Source organism: Bubalus bubalis, chromosome 4 (genome assembly GCF_019923935.1).
Source record: "Bubalus bubalis isolate 160015118507 breed Murrah chromosome 4, NDDB_SH_1, whole genome shotgun sequence".
Taxonomy (NCBI): Eukaryota; Metazoa; Chordata; class Mammalia; order Artiodactyla; family Bovidae; genus Bubalus; species Bubalus bubalis.
In genome coordinates, this window is record NC_059160.1 from 163,469,447 (window position 1) to 163,482,198 (window position 12,752).

General features: G+C 49.3%; 1 protein-coding gene across 3 annotated transcripts in view; it reads right to left on the reverse strand.

Moving 5' to 3' along the window:
* Positions 1-12,752, reverse strand: part of ALOX5 (arachidonate 5-lipoxygenase) — a 46,889-nt gene that overhangs the window by 5,596 nt on the left and 28,541 nt on the right. For all 3 annotated transcript variants that reach the window (XM_006065699.3, XM_025284955.2, XM_006065698.3), the window contains exons 5-8: positions 12,341-12,447; positions 10,249-10,421; positions 5,848-5,994; positions 201-404 (exon numbers count right to left, since the gene is read on the reverse strand). In XM_006065699.3, coding sequence (XP_006065761.1) covers positions 201-404; positions 5,848-5,994; positions 10,249-10,421; positions 12,341-12,447 — 631 coding nt within the window. The remainder of the gene's footprint in view (positions 1-200; positions 405-5,847; positions 5,995-10,248; positions 10,422-12,340; positions 12,448-12,752) is intronic.

Sequence of the window (12,752 nt, forward strand, 5' to 3'; positions counted from 1 at the left end):
AGGCCAGCCACAGCCAGAGCAGGCCCAGACCCCGGCTGCGCCCGATGTCCTCAGGGCCCAGCAGGCTCTGAGCTGCTCTCTCCCTGGGGCTGCCTCCCCTCCTCCCCAGCCTCTCCCAGCCACAGTCCTGCGGGGATGTTGGTACCCCTCCTCCCTTCCTTCTGTCCTCTCCCCCTAGGTGAGGCAGGAGCTTGTTGTACCTTGAAAATGGGGTGCACGGCAGGCAGCTGGCGGTACATGGCGATGCCAAACACCTCAGACACCAGATGTGTGCGCAGAAGGTGGGTGATGGTCTGGTGGACGTGGAAGTCACTGGAGCGCACCCAGATCTTGGCCAGGAGCCAGTCATACTTTGCATCCGAAGGGAGAAAAATGGGATTCTCTTCTCCCGGCACCTGGTTGAGCTGATGCGTTGCAGAAAGAGAAGGCATTGCAATATTTTGCTCCAGGCTGTAACTGTAGGAGAGCCTGCCCTCTCAGGAAATTCCAGGAGAATCCAGATTTCTTCAACAGAGACTTTGAATCATGAGAGGATCACGAAGGAGGGCAGAAGCCCCAGGTTTGTAACAATTTCTCCTCCCGGCTGCATCATTTACTACCTGTGGGACCCTGGACAACTTAGCCCTTATGAACTCCAGCTTCCCTGTCGTTAACAAGGGCACGGGGTCTACTAGCCTGGCAGTTACCAGGGGAAGCGAATGGAAGGGTGCGAAGGCAGCACAGGGTGAGCTGTGGTGTGTGGAGGTGTGGGCGGTGGCCCTCCACCTGCTCCCCATCTCTCCCCTCTCTCCTGGTCCCACCCACTGCTCTGCAGCTGCTCTCTGGTCTCCTGATTTTTCCTTCCTTGGCTCTCCTCTTAAATGCTGCTGCTCCCCAGACTCTGTCTGGGTGCTTCTGAATCCCCTTCTTGCCCTTGATTGATTAGACTGGTGGGGACTGGGGGACAGTGGGGGGGACACGAACTCTGGAGCCAGATGGCCTGGCCCCAGTCTCCGTTCTGCCGCTGACTGTGTGCCCTGGTGCCTCGGTCCCCTTATTTGCTTAAAATGATCAGTAGGTGGACTGCCTGTCTACTCAGAGGGTGTAGTGACATTATGTAAATAAAGGCAGGCTTTCTGCTCTGAAACCCTGATGGCCAAGTGTTTCAGAATCCAGGATTTTTAGGATTTTAGCAGCGTGTACACATCATTATGTGACAGCTGTCTTCCTCGCCCTGGGTCTGCGGCAACACAATGTTTTACACTCAAACATGTAATATTTCTGCTTGAAACATACACCTTTCACACTGAGTGGGAGAAAGCCTCTGAAGTATTCCCTTCTATCAGGAAGATCCCCCTGGAGGAGGAAATGGCAACCCACTCCAGTATTCTTGCCTGGAGAATCCCACAGACAGAGGAGCCTTGCGGACTGCAGTCCACAGGGTCGAAAAGGGTCAGACACGACTGGGCGATTGAGCATGCGTGCACATTGCTTCAGAGCAAGCTTTACTGCCAATGAATCTGCTACAGATTTTTTGAGAATCTAAGAGTTTAGATTTCAGAATTGGGAGTAAGATATTGTGGACTGTGCGGGCAAACCTTTGGGTAAACTTGGCATGTGGTTAACCTCTGGCAAAACCAGCTGCTATCATGCCCACGGCGCCCAGTGCCCGGTCCATGACTGACTCAAAGTGCTGTTTGCTGAGTGCTTGTCTGCTGTGCCCTTGGGGGCCCTGTGGAGCCTCCCTCCTTCACAGACCCACACCTGGCCCTGGCCTTGGTGTGGCTTCCTGCTGCTTGCGTAACATCTCCCACAGCACTGCAGTGGCATGACACCCTGAGAAAGCACCTGAGCCAGGAATGGGGAGACAGGAAGCTCTGGCCCTGCCTGTCCCTTCCCCAAACTGCACCCCTCTCCTCCTCCATCATCCTCGGTGGAGACAAGAATCCGAGAGCATCTCAGGACTGGCATGGCTCCTGACCGCCATGGTCCTCCCTGGCAGCCACAGCTAAGAGCTCATCTCACAGCTTCACCTGCTCAGGCCCTACTGGTGGTTTTTTTTTTTTTTTTTTAATTGAAGAATAACTGCTTTACAGAATTGTGCTGTTTTCTGTCAAACCTCAACATGAATCGGCCATAGGTATACATACATCCCCTCCCTTGTGAAGCTCCCTCCCATCTCCCTCCCCATCGCACCCCTCTAGGTTGGTACAGAGCCCCTGTTTGAGTTTCCTCAGCCCTACAGCACACTTCCGTTGGCTACCTATTTTGCATATGGTAATGTGAGCTTCCACGTTACTCTTTCCATACATCTCACCCTCTCCCCCCTCTCCCCATGTCCATAAGTCTATTCTCTATGTCTGTTTCTCCACGGTTGCCCTGTAAATAAATTCTTTGGAACCATTTTTCTAGATTCCGTATATACGTGTTAGAATATGGTATTTCTCTTTCTGACTCACTTCACTCTGTATAATAGGTTCTAGGTTCATCCACCTCATTAGAATTGACTCAAATGCATTCCTTTTTATGGCTGAGTAATATTCCTTTGTGTACATTTACCACAAGCTCTTTATCTATTCATTTGTAGATGGACATCGAGGCGGCTTCCATGCTCCGGCTGCTGTAAATAGTGCCGCAGTGAGCAACGGCATACACGTGTCTTTCCAACCCTGGCTTCCTCAGGGTTTATGCCTAGGAGTGGGATTGCTGGGTCATATGGTGGTTTTATTCCTAGCTTTTTAAGGAATCCACATACTGACTTCCATAGTGGCTGTATCAATTTACATTCCCACCAACAGTGTAAGAGCATTCCCTTTTCTCCACACCTTTCCAGCATTTATTGTTTGTAGTCTTTTTGATGAGGGCCATTGTGACCAGTGTGAGGTCATTGTAGTTTTGATTTGCATTTCTCTAGTAATGAGTGATGTTTGGCATCTTTTCATGCGTTAGCCATCTGCATGTCTTCGTTGGAGAAATGTCTGTTTAGGTCTTTCCCCCACCTTTTGATTGGGTTGTTTGTTTTTCTGGTATTGAATTGTACGAGCTGCTTGTATATTTTGGAAATTAATCTTTGTCAGTTGTTTCATTTGCCATTATTTTCTCCCATTCTAAGGGTTGTCTTTTCACCTTGCTTACAGTTTCCTTTGCTGTACAAAAGCTTTTAAGTTTAATCAGGTCCCACTTGTTTACTTTTGTTTTTATTTCCATGACTTTAGGAGGTGGGTCATAGAGGATCTTGCTTTGATTTATGTCATCGAGTGTTCTGCCTATGGTTTCCTCTAAGAGTTTTATAGTTTCTGGTCTTGCATTTAGGTCTTTAATCCACTTTGAGTTTATCTTTGTGTATGGTGTTAGGAAGTGTTCTAATTTCATTCTTTTACATGTAGCTGTCCAGTTTTCCCAGCACCATTTATTGAAGAGGCTGTCTTTGCCCCCATTGTATATTATTGCCTCCTTTGTCAAAACTAAGGTACCCATAGGTTCATGGGGTTATTTCTGGGCTTTCTATCTTGTTCCATTGGTCTATATTTCTGATTTTGTGCCAGTACCATACTGTCTTGATGACTGTAGCTTTGTAGTATAACCTGAAGTCAGGAAGCTTGATTCCTCCAGCTCCATTCTTCTTTCTCAAGACTGCTTTGGCTATTCAGGGTCTTTTGTGTTTCCATATGAATTGTGAAATTTTTTGTTCTAGTTCTATGAAAAATGCCACTGGTATTTTGATAGGGATTGCATTAAATCTGTAGATTGCACTTGGTAGTATAGTCATTTTAACAATATTGATTCTTCCTACCCAGGAACATGGAATATCTCTCCATCTGTTTATGTCATCTTTGATTTCTTTCATTCAGTTCAGTTCAGTTGCTCAGTCGTGTCTGACTCTTTGTGACCCCATGAATCGCAGCATGCCAGGCCTCCCTGTCCATCACCAACTCCTGAAGTTCACTCAAACTAATGTCCATTGAGTCGGTGATCCCATCCAGCCATCTTATCCTCTACCGTCTCCTTTTCCTCCTGCCCCCAATCCCTCCCATCATCAGAGTCTTTTCCAATGAGTCAACTCATCACATCAGGTGGCCAAAGTATTGGAGTTTCAGCTTTAGCATCAGTCTTTCCAATGAACACCCAGGACTGATCTCCTTTAAGATGGACTGGCTGGATCTCCTTGCAGTCCAGGGACTCTCAAGAGTCTTCTCCAATACCACAGTTCAAAAGCATCAATTCTTTGGTCCTCAGCTTTCTTGACAGTCCAACTCTCACATTCATACATGACCACTGGAAAAACCATAGCCTTGACTAGATGGACCTTTGTTGGCAAAGTAATGTCTCTGCTTCTTAATATGCTGTCTAGGTTGGTCATAACTTTCCTTCCAAGGAGTAAGCGTCTTTTAGTTTCATGGCTGCAATCACCATCTGCAGTGATTTTGGAGCCCCCCAAAATAAAGTCTGACACTGTTTCTACTGTTTCCCCATCTATTTGCCATGAACTGATGGGACCAGATGCCATGATCTTAGTTTTCTGAATGTTGAGCTTTAAGCCAACTTTTTCACTCTCCTCTTTCACTTTCATCAAGAGGCTTTTTAATTCCTCTTCACTTTCTGCCGTAAGGGTGGTGTCATCTGCATATTTCTCCCGGCAATCTTGATTCCAGCTTTTGCTTCTTCCAGCTCAGCATTTCTCATGATGTTCTCTGCATAGAAGTTAGATAAGCAGGGTGACAATATACAGCCTTGACGTACTCCTTTTCCTAGTTGGAACCAGTCTGTTGTTCCATGTCCAGTTCTAACTGTTGCTTCCTGACCTGCATACAGGCTTCTCAAGAGGCAGGTCAGGTGGTCTGGTATTCCCATCTCTTGAAGAATTTTCCACAGTTTACTGTGATCCACACAGTCAAAGGCTTGGGCATAGTCCATAAAGCAGAAATAGATGTTTTTCTGGAGCTCTCTTGCTTTTCCCATGATCCAGCAGATGTTGGCCATTTGATCTCTGGTTCCTCTGCCTTTTCTAAAACCAGCTTGAACATCAGGAAGTTCACGGTTCACGTATTGCTGGCTTGGAGAATTTTGAGCATTACTTTGCTAGCGTGTGAGATGAGTGCAATTGTGTGATAGTTTGAGCATTCTTTGGCATTGCCTTTCTTTGGGATTGGAATGAAAACTGACCTTTTCCAGTCTTGTGGCCACTGCTGAGTTTTCCAAATTTGCTGGCATATTGAGTGTAGCACTTTCACAGCATCATCTTTCAGGATTTGAAATAGCTCAACTGGAATTCCATCACCTCCATAGTGTCTTATAATTTTCTGTGTACAGTTCTTTTGTCTCCTTAGGTAAGTTTGTTCCTAGATATTAATTATTTTTGTTGCAATGGTGAATGGGATTGATTCCTTAATTGCTCTTTCTGATTTATCATTGTTAGTATATAGAAATGCAAGTGATTTCTGTATATTGATTTTGTATCCTGCAACTTTGCACTTTGCTAAATTCACTGATTGGCTCTAGTGGTTTTCTGATACTATCTTCAGGTTTTCTATGTCCTACAGGTGTTTTGATTCGGGGCTGGTCAGAATGCTGGGGTGGGGAGCCCGTGCCATCCCAGGGCAGGTCCCCCCCCAGAGCCAGGAAGTGCTCAAGGGCATCTTGTGGAGTGGAGCCCTTTCTGCCAACTATGGTCAGCCCTCCCCACACTGGCAGGAAGCCCTGTGTTCTTGCTTGTCCTGCCCACCTTGCAGAGTCTTAAGCAGGCAATCCCAGGCAGAGCTGCTGCCTTTCCCTCCTGGAGGCTTGTTGGATCCACCCAGGAAATTGTCCCTGAGCCCTGGCTACTGAGGATGGAGCCGCCCAGGATGAGAACCGGGCTGGGCCGCCTACCTGGATGGCAATGGGGACAATCTTGTTGGCCAGATTCTTGTACAGCAAGCAGATGGGCGCGGCCAGGAACTGCAGAGTGCAGGGGTCTGTTTTGTTGGCATCGATGCCATCCAACAGCTTAAAGTCCACAATGAAGATGTTCCCTTGCTGCAGGAGGTAAGAGGGAATACATCCAAATCAGGTTCAGTCTGAGACGGGCCCAGGAATCGGGCCCAGTGGGAGGGATAGGAGGTCCAATCAACATAGTGGAGTTCAGAGATTAGAGTTCTTGGAGTCCTCTGACTCCAAGGCTGATTGACAGAAGTTTTCATAGGCTGTGGTGGGGCTCAGCAAGGTGAAGAAATGCCAGGGGCTCCTAACACACTTGCTGTACCTGAGTCTGCCTGACCCTCATGAAAGATGTTGAAAGACCACCCACAGTGACAGTTAAGAGAGAAGACAGAATTTGGATGAAATAAATGAGAGAGTGATGCTGCAGGATTCCACTTACAAGAGTTCCAAGCTGGGCAAACTCAAGTGTCAGAGTCAGGACAAAGGTTGCCCCTGGAGGAGAGTTGGAAAGGCAGCAGCAGGGAGGTTCTGAGGTTCAAAAGCGGGCATCCGCCATGCCAGGAGGGGGTCGTCAGGGCTGGCGGACCCTGAGGTCTCCAGGGAGGGTCTTCAGGGGTAAGGAGGTCTACAAGGGTGGGGGTGGGGTCTGCAGGGGTGGTGTGTGTTCTGTGTCCTGGTGTGAGGTTCTGGCATGGCAGGGTAACTTGGTGCTACCAAGCCATCATTGAGCTTGCTGCCACTCTTGATTCCTGTAGATATCATACTTTAATATAAAACAAAAATGCATGTGGGGAAGGTAGCAAGCTGCGCATTCCAGGTTACACCTGAGTCCCCCGCGTGTCAGTCACTCAGCCGTGTCGGACTCTGTGACCCCATGGACTGTAGCCCTCCAGGCTCTCTGTCCATGGAATTCTCCAGGCAAGAATACTGGAGTAGGTAGCCATTACCTTCTCCAGGGGATTTTCCTGATCCAGGGATCGAACCTGGGATTTCCTTCATTGCAGGCAGATTCTTTACCATCTGAGCCACCAAGACGGAGCCTAACCTGAGCGTCGTGAGGGCTCCTTTTGCAGGGCCGGGGCCTGCTCAGGACAGAGCTGGAAGATTCTGGGTGGAGGACAAGTGGTGCTTCTTCTAAAGCCTCTCGTGTTTTAAGCTAGAAATGGAGGCAGGGGTTGCGATCCGGTTGGGGAAGGCCGTCAAGGTGTATGTGGTAGAGACCTGTCAACAGGTGCTCAAGTCAGCTGCGTGTCCATAAGCCTGCCAGCAGAGGGCGCGGGGTGACCACAGCGCACAGGCTTCAGGCCCGCCAGCTGCAGCGCCCTGCAGCTGACACCAGTGATGAGCTCTGAGCATCGGCCTGAGAGGCACCTGGGGCAGGAAGGGGCCAGGGCGGGGGCAAGAGGTAATGGTGCCCTTGGCCAGTCAGGGCAGAGGGAAGGTGGGGACAGGCAGCCTCCAGCAGAGTATGTGATGGTCCCTCGGGACACCTTGGCCAGAAATTGGAGACACCCAGGCCTGGTGGGTCATGGGCCTGGCTGGGCTTCTGAGATGGGCTGGACAAATGGACTTCCAGAGCAAAGCAGCCATCAGTGACCACTGTGCAGAAGAAATGTCTGCCAATCAACTCTTGAGCAGACCAGATTATTTAACCTGATGAATGAGAGGCTAAAGGGAGACCCTGGGAACCTGGAGGCCTGGGATTTGGGGCTACCTATGGGGCATTTCTCTGTCATTCCAGGCCACCTCCTCTCTCTGGCTGTGATTTCATCCTTCTGGAAAGTGAGGAGTCAACCATATCTCAGTTCTGATATTCTAGGTTCTGTAGAAGATATGGTGGTCTTGCTGTCCTCTCCTTTTGCCAGCATTCTCCATTCTCCTGGCTGCAGTGACTGGCTCAGGGAATTGTCTCACAACTCAAACTGGACCCATGACATTTGCTGAAAGTGTCGGGAAATAGGGACTTTTTTTCTGGGGTTCAGCAGTGTTTGCTAAAATGATGGAAGGTAAATCTGAAGCTCTTAGCGGCCATATTTACCTCCACATAAGGACACCCTCAGGAAAAAAAAAAATTCCAACAGCAGCAGAAAATTGATAACTGGAGAAATGAGGCTAATGGATCACCTGAGTCTTGGACCCGCTAGTTCAGTCTGCTCTATGCTGCTGCCCCAGCCAAGGCATTTCTTAGACTAAACTGGTTTTAACTTGAAACCACAGAATCCTAATATAAAGTTTAAGAACTAAAACACTCTTGAAGAGTTGTGACAATGACTCAAAAACAACAATAGGGGTAGAATTTACCTATTCATATTGCAAAAAAAAAAAAAAATTTGCATAGGTAAAGAAGAAAAAAAAATTTGGAGTTTTAGTTGGCCACAAATCTATGATCTCTGTAGATCATAAGATGCTGCCAAAGAGAGGTAGCAGAAAAGATTGTGGGGATTGAGAACTACATTGTAGGGGATGGAGCCATGTACACGTAAGAGATGGGGGATGGGGCCATGTACGCGTAAGAGATAGGGGATGGGGCCATGTACGTGTAAGAGATGGGGGATGAGGCCATGTACGCGTAAGAGATAGGGGATGGGGCCATGTACGTGTAAGAGATGGGGGATGAGGCCATGTACGCGGAAGAGATGGGGGATGGGGCCATGTACGCGGAAGAGATGGGGGATGGGGCCATGTACGTGTAAGAGATGGGGGATGAGGCCATGTACGCGTAAGAGATGGGGGATGAGGCCATGTACGTGTAAGAGATGGGGGATGGGGCCATGTACGTGTAAGAGATGGGGGATGGGGCCATGAACGCGTAAGAGATGGGGGATGAGGCCATGTACGCGGAAGAGATGGGGGATGGGGCCATGTACGTGTAAGAGATGGGGGATGAGGCCATGTACGTGTAAGAGATGGGGGATGGGGCCATGTACGTGTAAGAGATGGGGGATGGGGCCATGAACGCGTAAGAGATGGGGGATGAGGCCATGTACGCGGAAGAGATGGGGGATGGGGCCATGTACGTGTAAGAGATGGGGGATGGGGCCATGTACGCGTAAGAGATGGGTGGTGCATGTCTAAGGATCCAGTCAATGGTAGCTATTGGAGTACTGCTTCACCCTGAAGCCACAGCTGAGCACCAAGACCATTACTCACAGGAAAAGTGGCCACTGTGGTGACAAGGACTCCTGAGTGGAGGCTGATCCCCCTGCTAGGGTGGCTGGCTGCTCGGTCCCTTCCGGTTCTAGGATTCTCTGACTTTCAGGGTTCAGTGCTTCTCTGACTTGAAGCTTGAAATCAATATCACGGAATCAACGTTGCCAGGTCCAGCCATCAAGTCTACAGAGAAGCACTGCTGTGTGCGCCTACATGCGTGGGGGTGTGTGCTGTCACCTGTCCATGTGACTAGGCAGGAGCCCTGCCTGGGGACCTTACCTGGGCAGGCGGCCCTCTGGAGTCAGGCGGGCAGGGTGTGAGGGCTAGGAGGTCTATCTTCAAATGGCACTGACCATCCCTCTCTTGCCAGGCTCCTAAGATGAGCCGAGCAAGCTACACGGGGTGCCTAGAAGCATCAGAAAGCCCCCTAGACACCTGAGGGGCGGCTGGCAGGAGGCCTGCTCATCCTGGCTCTAGTGGGAAGGGGCCAGATGACGAGAGACTAAGGGCCATTCCCAGAGCCTCAAGCTCCCGGCATGGAGGTGGCTGACACCAAGTCCCACCAGAGGAGGAGGTTTGAACCCTTTCTGTCTCAAAACTAGATGAGTCTTGGAACTGGAGAGAGCTGGTCCTGCAGATGAGGGCCAACAAGAGGGGTGGGAAGAGGGCGAGGACAGGAGCAGACCAACACTTCTAATTAAAAAGCCAGAGTCCCAGCGGTTTTCTCCTGTTGTCTTGGTTTTGTTTTGTCCTGATGTAACATTAGCTTTTTCTCCAGTTTCTTTACCTTTGCAAGGTGGGTAACAATTGATGGTTCTGCATGTAAAGCATCTCTCACAATACTTGACTCGTAACAGGCCCTTGTTAGAGGGAGCTCTTTTAATTATGATAGTGATACTGAAAACATTGATCTTATGCTCTCAGACCTGAGCATCGTGGAGAAATGTTACTCTCAATTCCCTCACCTATGTTGGACAAGACCATTTTCATAAATGCTCAGGAAAAGGAAGAGCCCACTTCACCAAAGGCAGCCAATCTGACCATCAACAAGAGCCCGGAGATAGTGGCCCGGAGGCCAGCAAGCATGGGCCAGCAGTAAGTGGTTTCTGACTGACTGAGTGTGACCTGGCCATCTGAGCTGCCTCTGGCCCAGGCCACTGTCTCCAGCCGACCAGGTCCCACCTCGAGACCAGGTCCTACCTCGATCTCCTGCTCCAGGGTGAGCTGCCGCTCCAGGCTGCACTCCACCATCTCTGTGGTCACCGGCAGATTGTCTGGCAGCTTCAGACAGCGCTGGATCATCACAGGGTTGCAGCCGTTCAGGAACTGGTAGCCAAACATGAGGTCTTCCTGCCAGTGATTCATGACCCGCTCTGCGGGGAGAGAACTGCAGCTCAGCCTGAGCTCTGAGCCAGGCTGAGGTCATCTTGATGCAGACCAAGGGCCAGAGTCCCAGCTGGTACTCTCTCCCAGGTGTTCACTGGATAGCCCACCATGCCAAACTTCTTGACCACTCAGTCAGGCCAGGGCACCGCCCCATCCTCCCTGAGCTAGCCTTTAGTGGCTCAGAAGCAACAAAAATAGACAAATGATACTGTATCAAATTAAAAAACTTGTGCATGTAAAGGAAACAGCAGAGTGAAAAGTCAACCTACAGAACAGGAGAAAGTGTTTGCAAACCATATATCTGATAGGGGCTCCTCTTCAAAATATATAAGGAATTCCTACGGCTCAATAGCAAAACACCAATAACCCAATTAAAAGGGGGCAAAGGATTTGAACAGACATTTCTCTGAAAAAGGTATAGAGATAGCCAGCAGGAATATGACAAAATGCTCAACATTACTAATCATCAGCAAAATGCAAATCAAACCACCATGAGCTACCATCTCACACCTGTCAGGACACTGTTATTATTACTTTTTAAAGGCAAGTATTGGTGAGGCTGTGGAGAAGCTGGAGCCCTTGTGCAAAGTTGGTGGGAAGGCAGGATGCTCAGCTGTCATGAAGAACAGTGTGGAGCTTCCTCAAAAAGTTCAAAATAGAACGACCACATGATCCCGCAATCCTATTTCTGGTTATTCATCCTAAAGAATTGAAATCAGGATCTCGAAGAGATATCTGCATCCCCATGTTCATTGCAGCACAATCCGTTGCAGCCAATATGTGGAAACCATGTAAATGCTCATCTACAGAGGGATGAAGAAAATGTGGTGTATACATCCAGTGGAATACTATTCAGCCTTAAAAATAAGTACATGTGCAGTATATCACAGCATAGATGAGCCTGGAGGACATTACGCTCAATGAAAAGAGCCAGTCACCGAAGGACAAATACTGCATGATTCTACCTACAGGAAAAGTCGAAATTAGTCACACTCATAGAATCAAAGAGCAGCACAGGGACTTCCCTGGCAGTCCAGTGGTGAAGATTTTACTTTCCAGTGCGGGGGGTTATGAGTTCAATCCCTGGTCGGGGAGCTAAGATTCCCATATGCCTTATGGCCAAATAACCAAAACATAAAACAGAAACAATATTGCAAAATATTCAATAAAGACTTTTTAAATGGTCCACATTAAAAAAAAAATCTTGAAAACATCTATACAGAAAGCAGCATAGCGTGGTGGTGGTTGGGAGGGGGTGGGGGGCTTAGTAATCCGTGAGCATGAAGTTTCAATCAAGCAAGATGAATAAGTTCTAGAGATCTGCTGTGCAACACTGTACCTACAGAAAGAAAAAGAGCCCAGGTCCTGTGCCCAGGAAGGAGGGGGGCCCGGGATGCAGGAGAAGGAGGGGAGCAGGGGGCAGCCTAGGGAGGAGTCGGTGAAGGCAGCTGTTCCCTGTGCCTGCTTCCTTACTGTCTCCTAACTTTTCTGTTGCTGCATGGTTCATCCTATGCCATCCCTGGCAGGTATACGATGCTACTGCTCTACCAAACACATCCTAGTCCAAAGGAACCCATTGTTTCTTTCATGTAAATGCTTAAAAAACCACTCTAACTCCTGCCTTTTTTTTGGTTAAGAAGCATAAAAAATGATTTATGTAAAGAAAAGATTCTGATATTTTCAAGACTTTTGATGGTGGAATGAGGTTGAGGGTGCTCAGCCTTGAACATCCAAGGAGTGGACACCTCTGGCCAGGGGAGGGGTCCCCCGGAGAGGGCGCTGTGTGGGTGCAGGCAGTGCCAGCCTGGGGCACAGGGAGGGCCCGGGCTGGAGCAGGGGGGCAGCCCTTTCCCATGTCCAGGCAAGGCTCCCCCAGCACCACGAGAGCGTCCCAAAATACACTCACCAGAAATAGTGTTGCTGATCCTGACAAAGATTTTCTCAAAGTCGGCGAAGTCGCTCCAGGACGACTGGAACATGTGCATGAAGCGGTTGATGAACAGGTTCTCCATCCTGCAGATCGAGACATGGTGGCCCCCTTGCACACGCTCTGGCCTCGCTTCCCCCTGAGAGTCCCTTTGCACCTGGGTCTCATGGCGCCTCTAGGGGCCTTGAACCCGGGGCAGCTCCAAGGGGCAGCTGATTGGCCTTGTGGAAAGCAGGACGAAACTGGCACGCATGCCCATGTGCTTCCTCTGCACTCCCTTCAGAAGGAGCCCAGTGGTCTGCCCTCAGCAACAGTCTACAGTGCTCACGCCTCCATTCAGGCATCAGACTTGCTGCTTCCCCCGATGAAGGCAAGCTTCCAGGGACCGAGC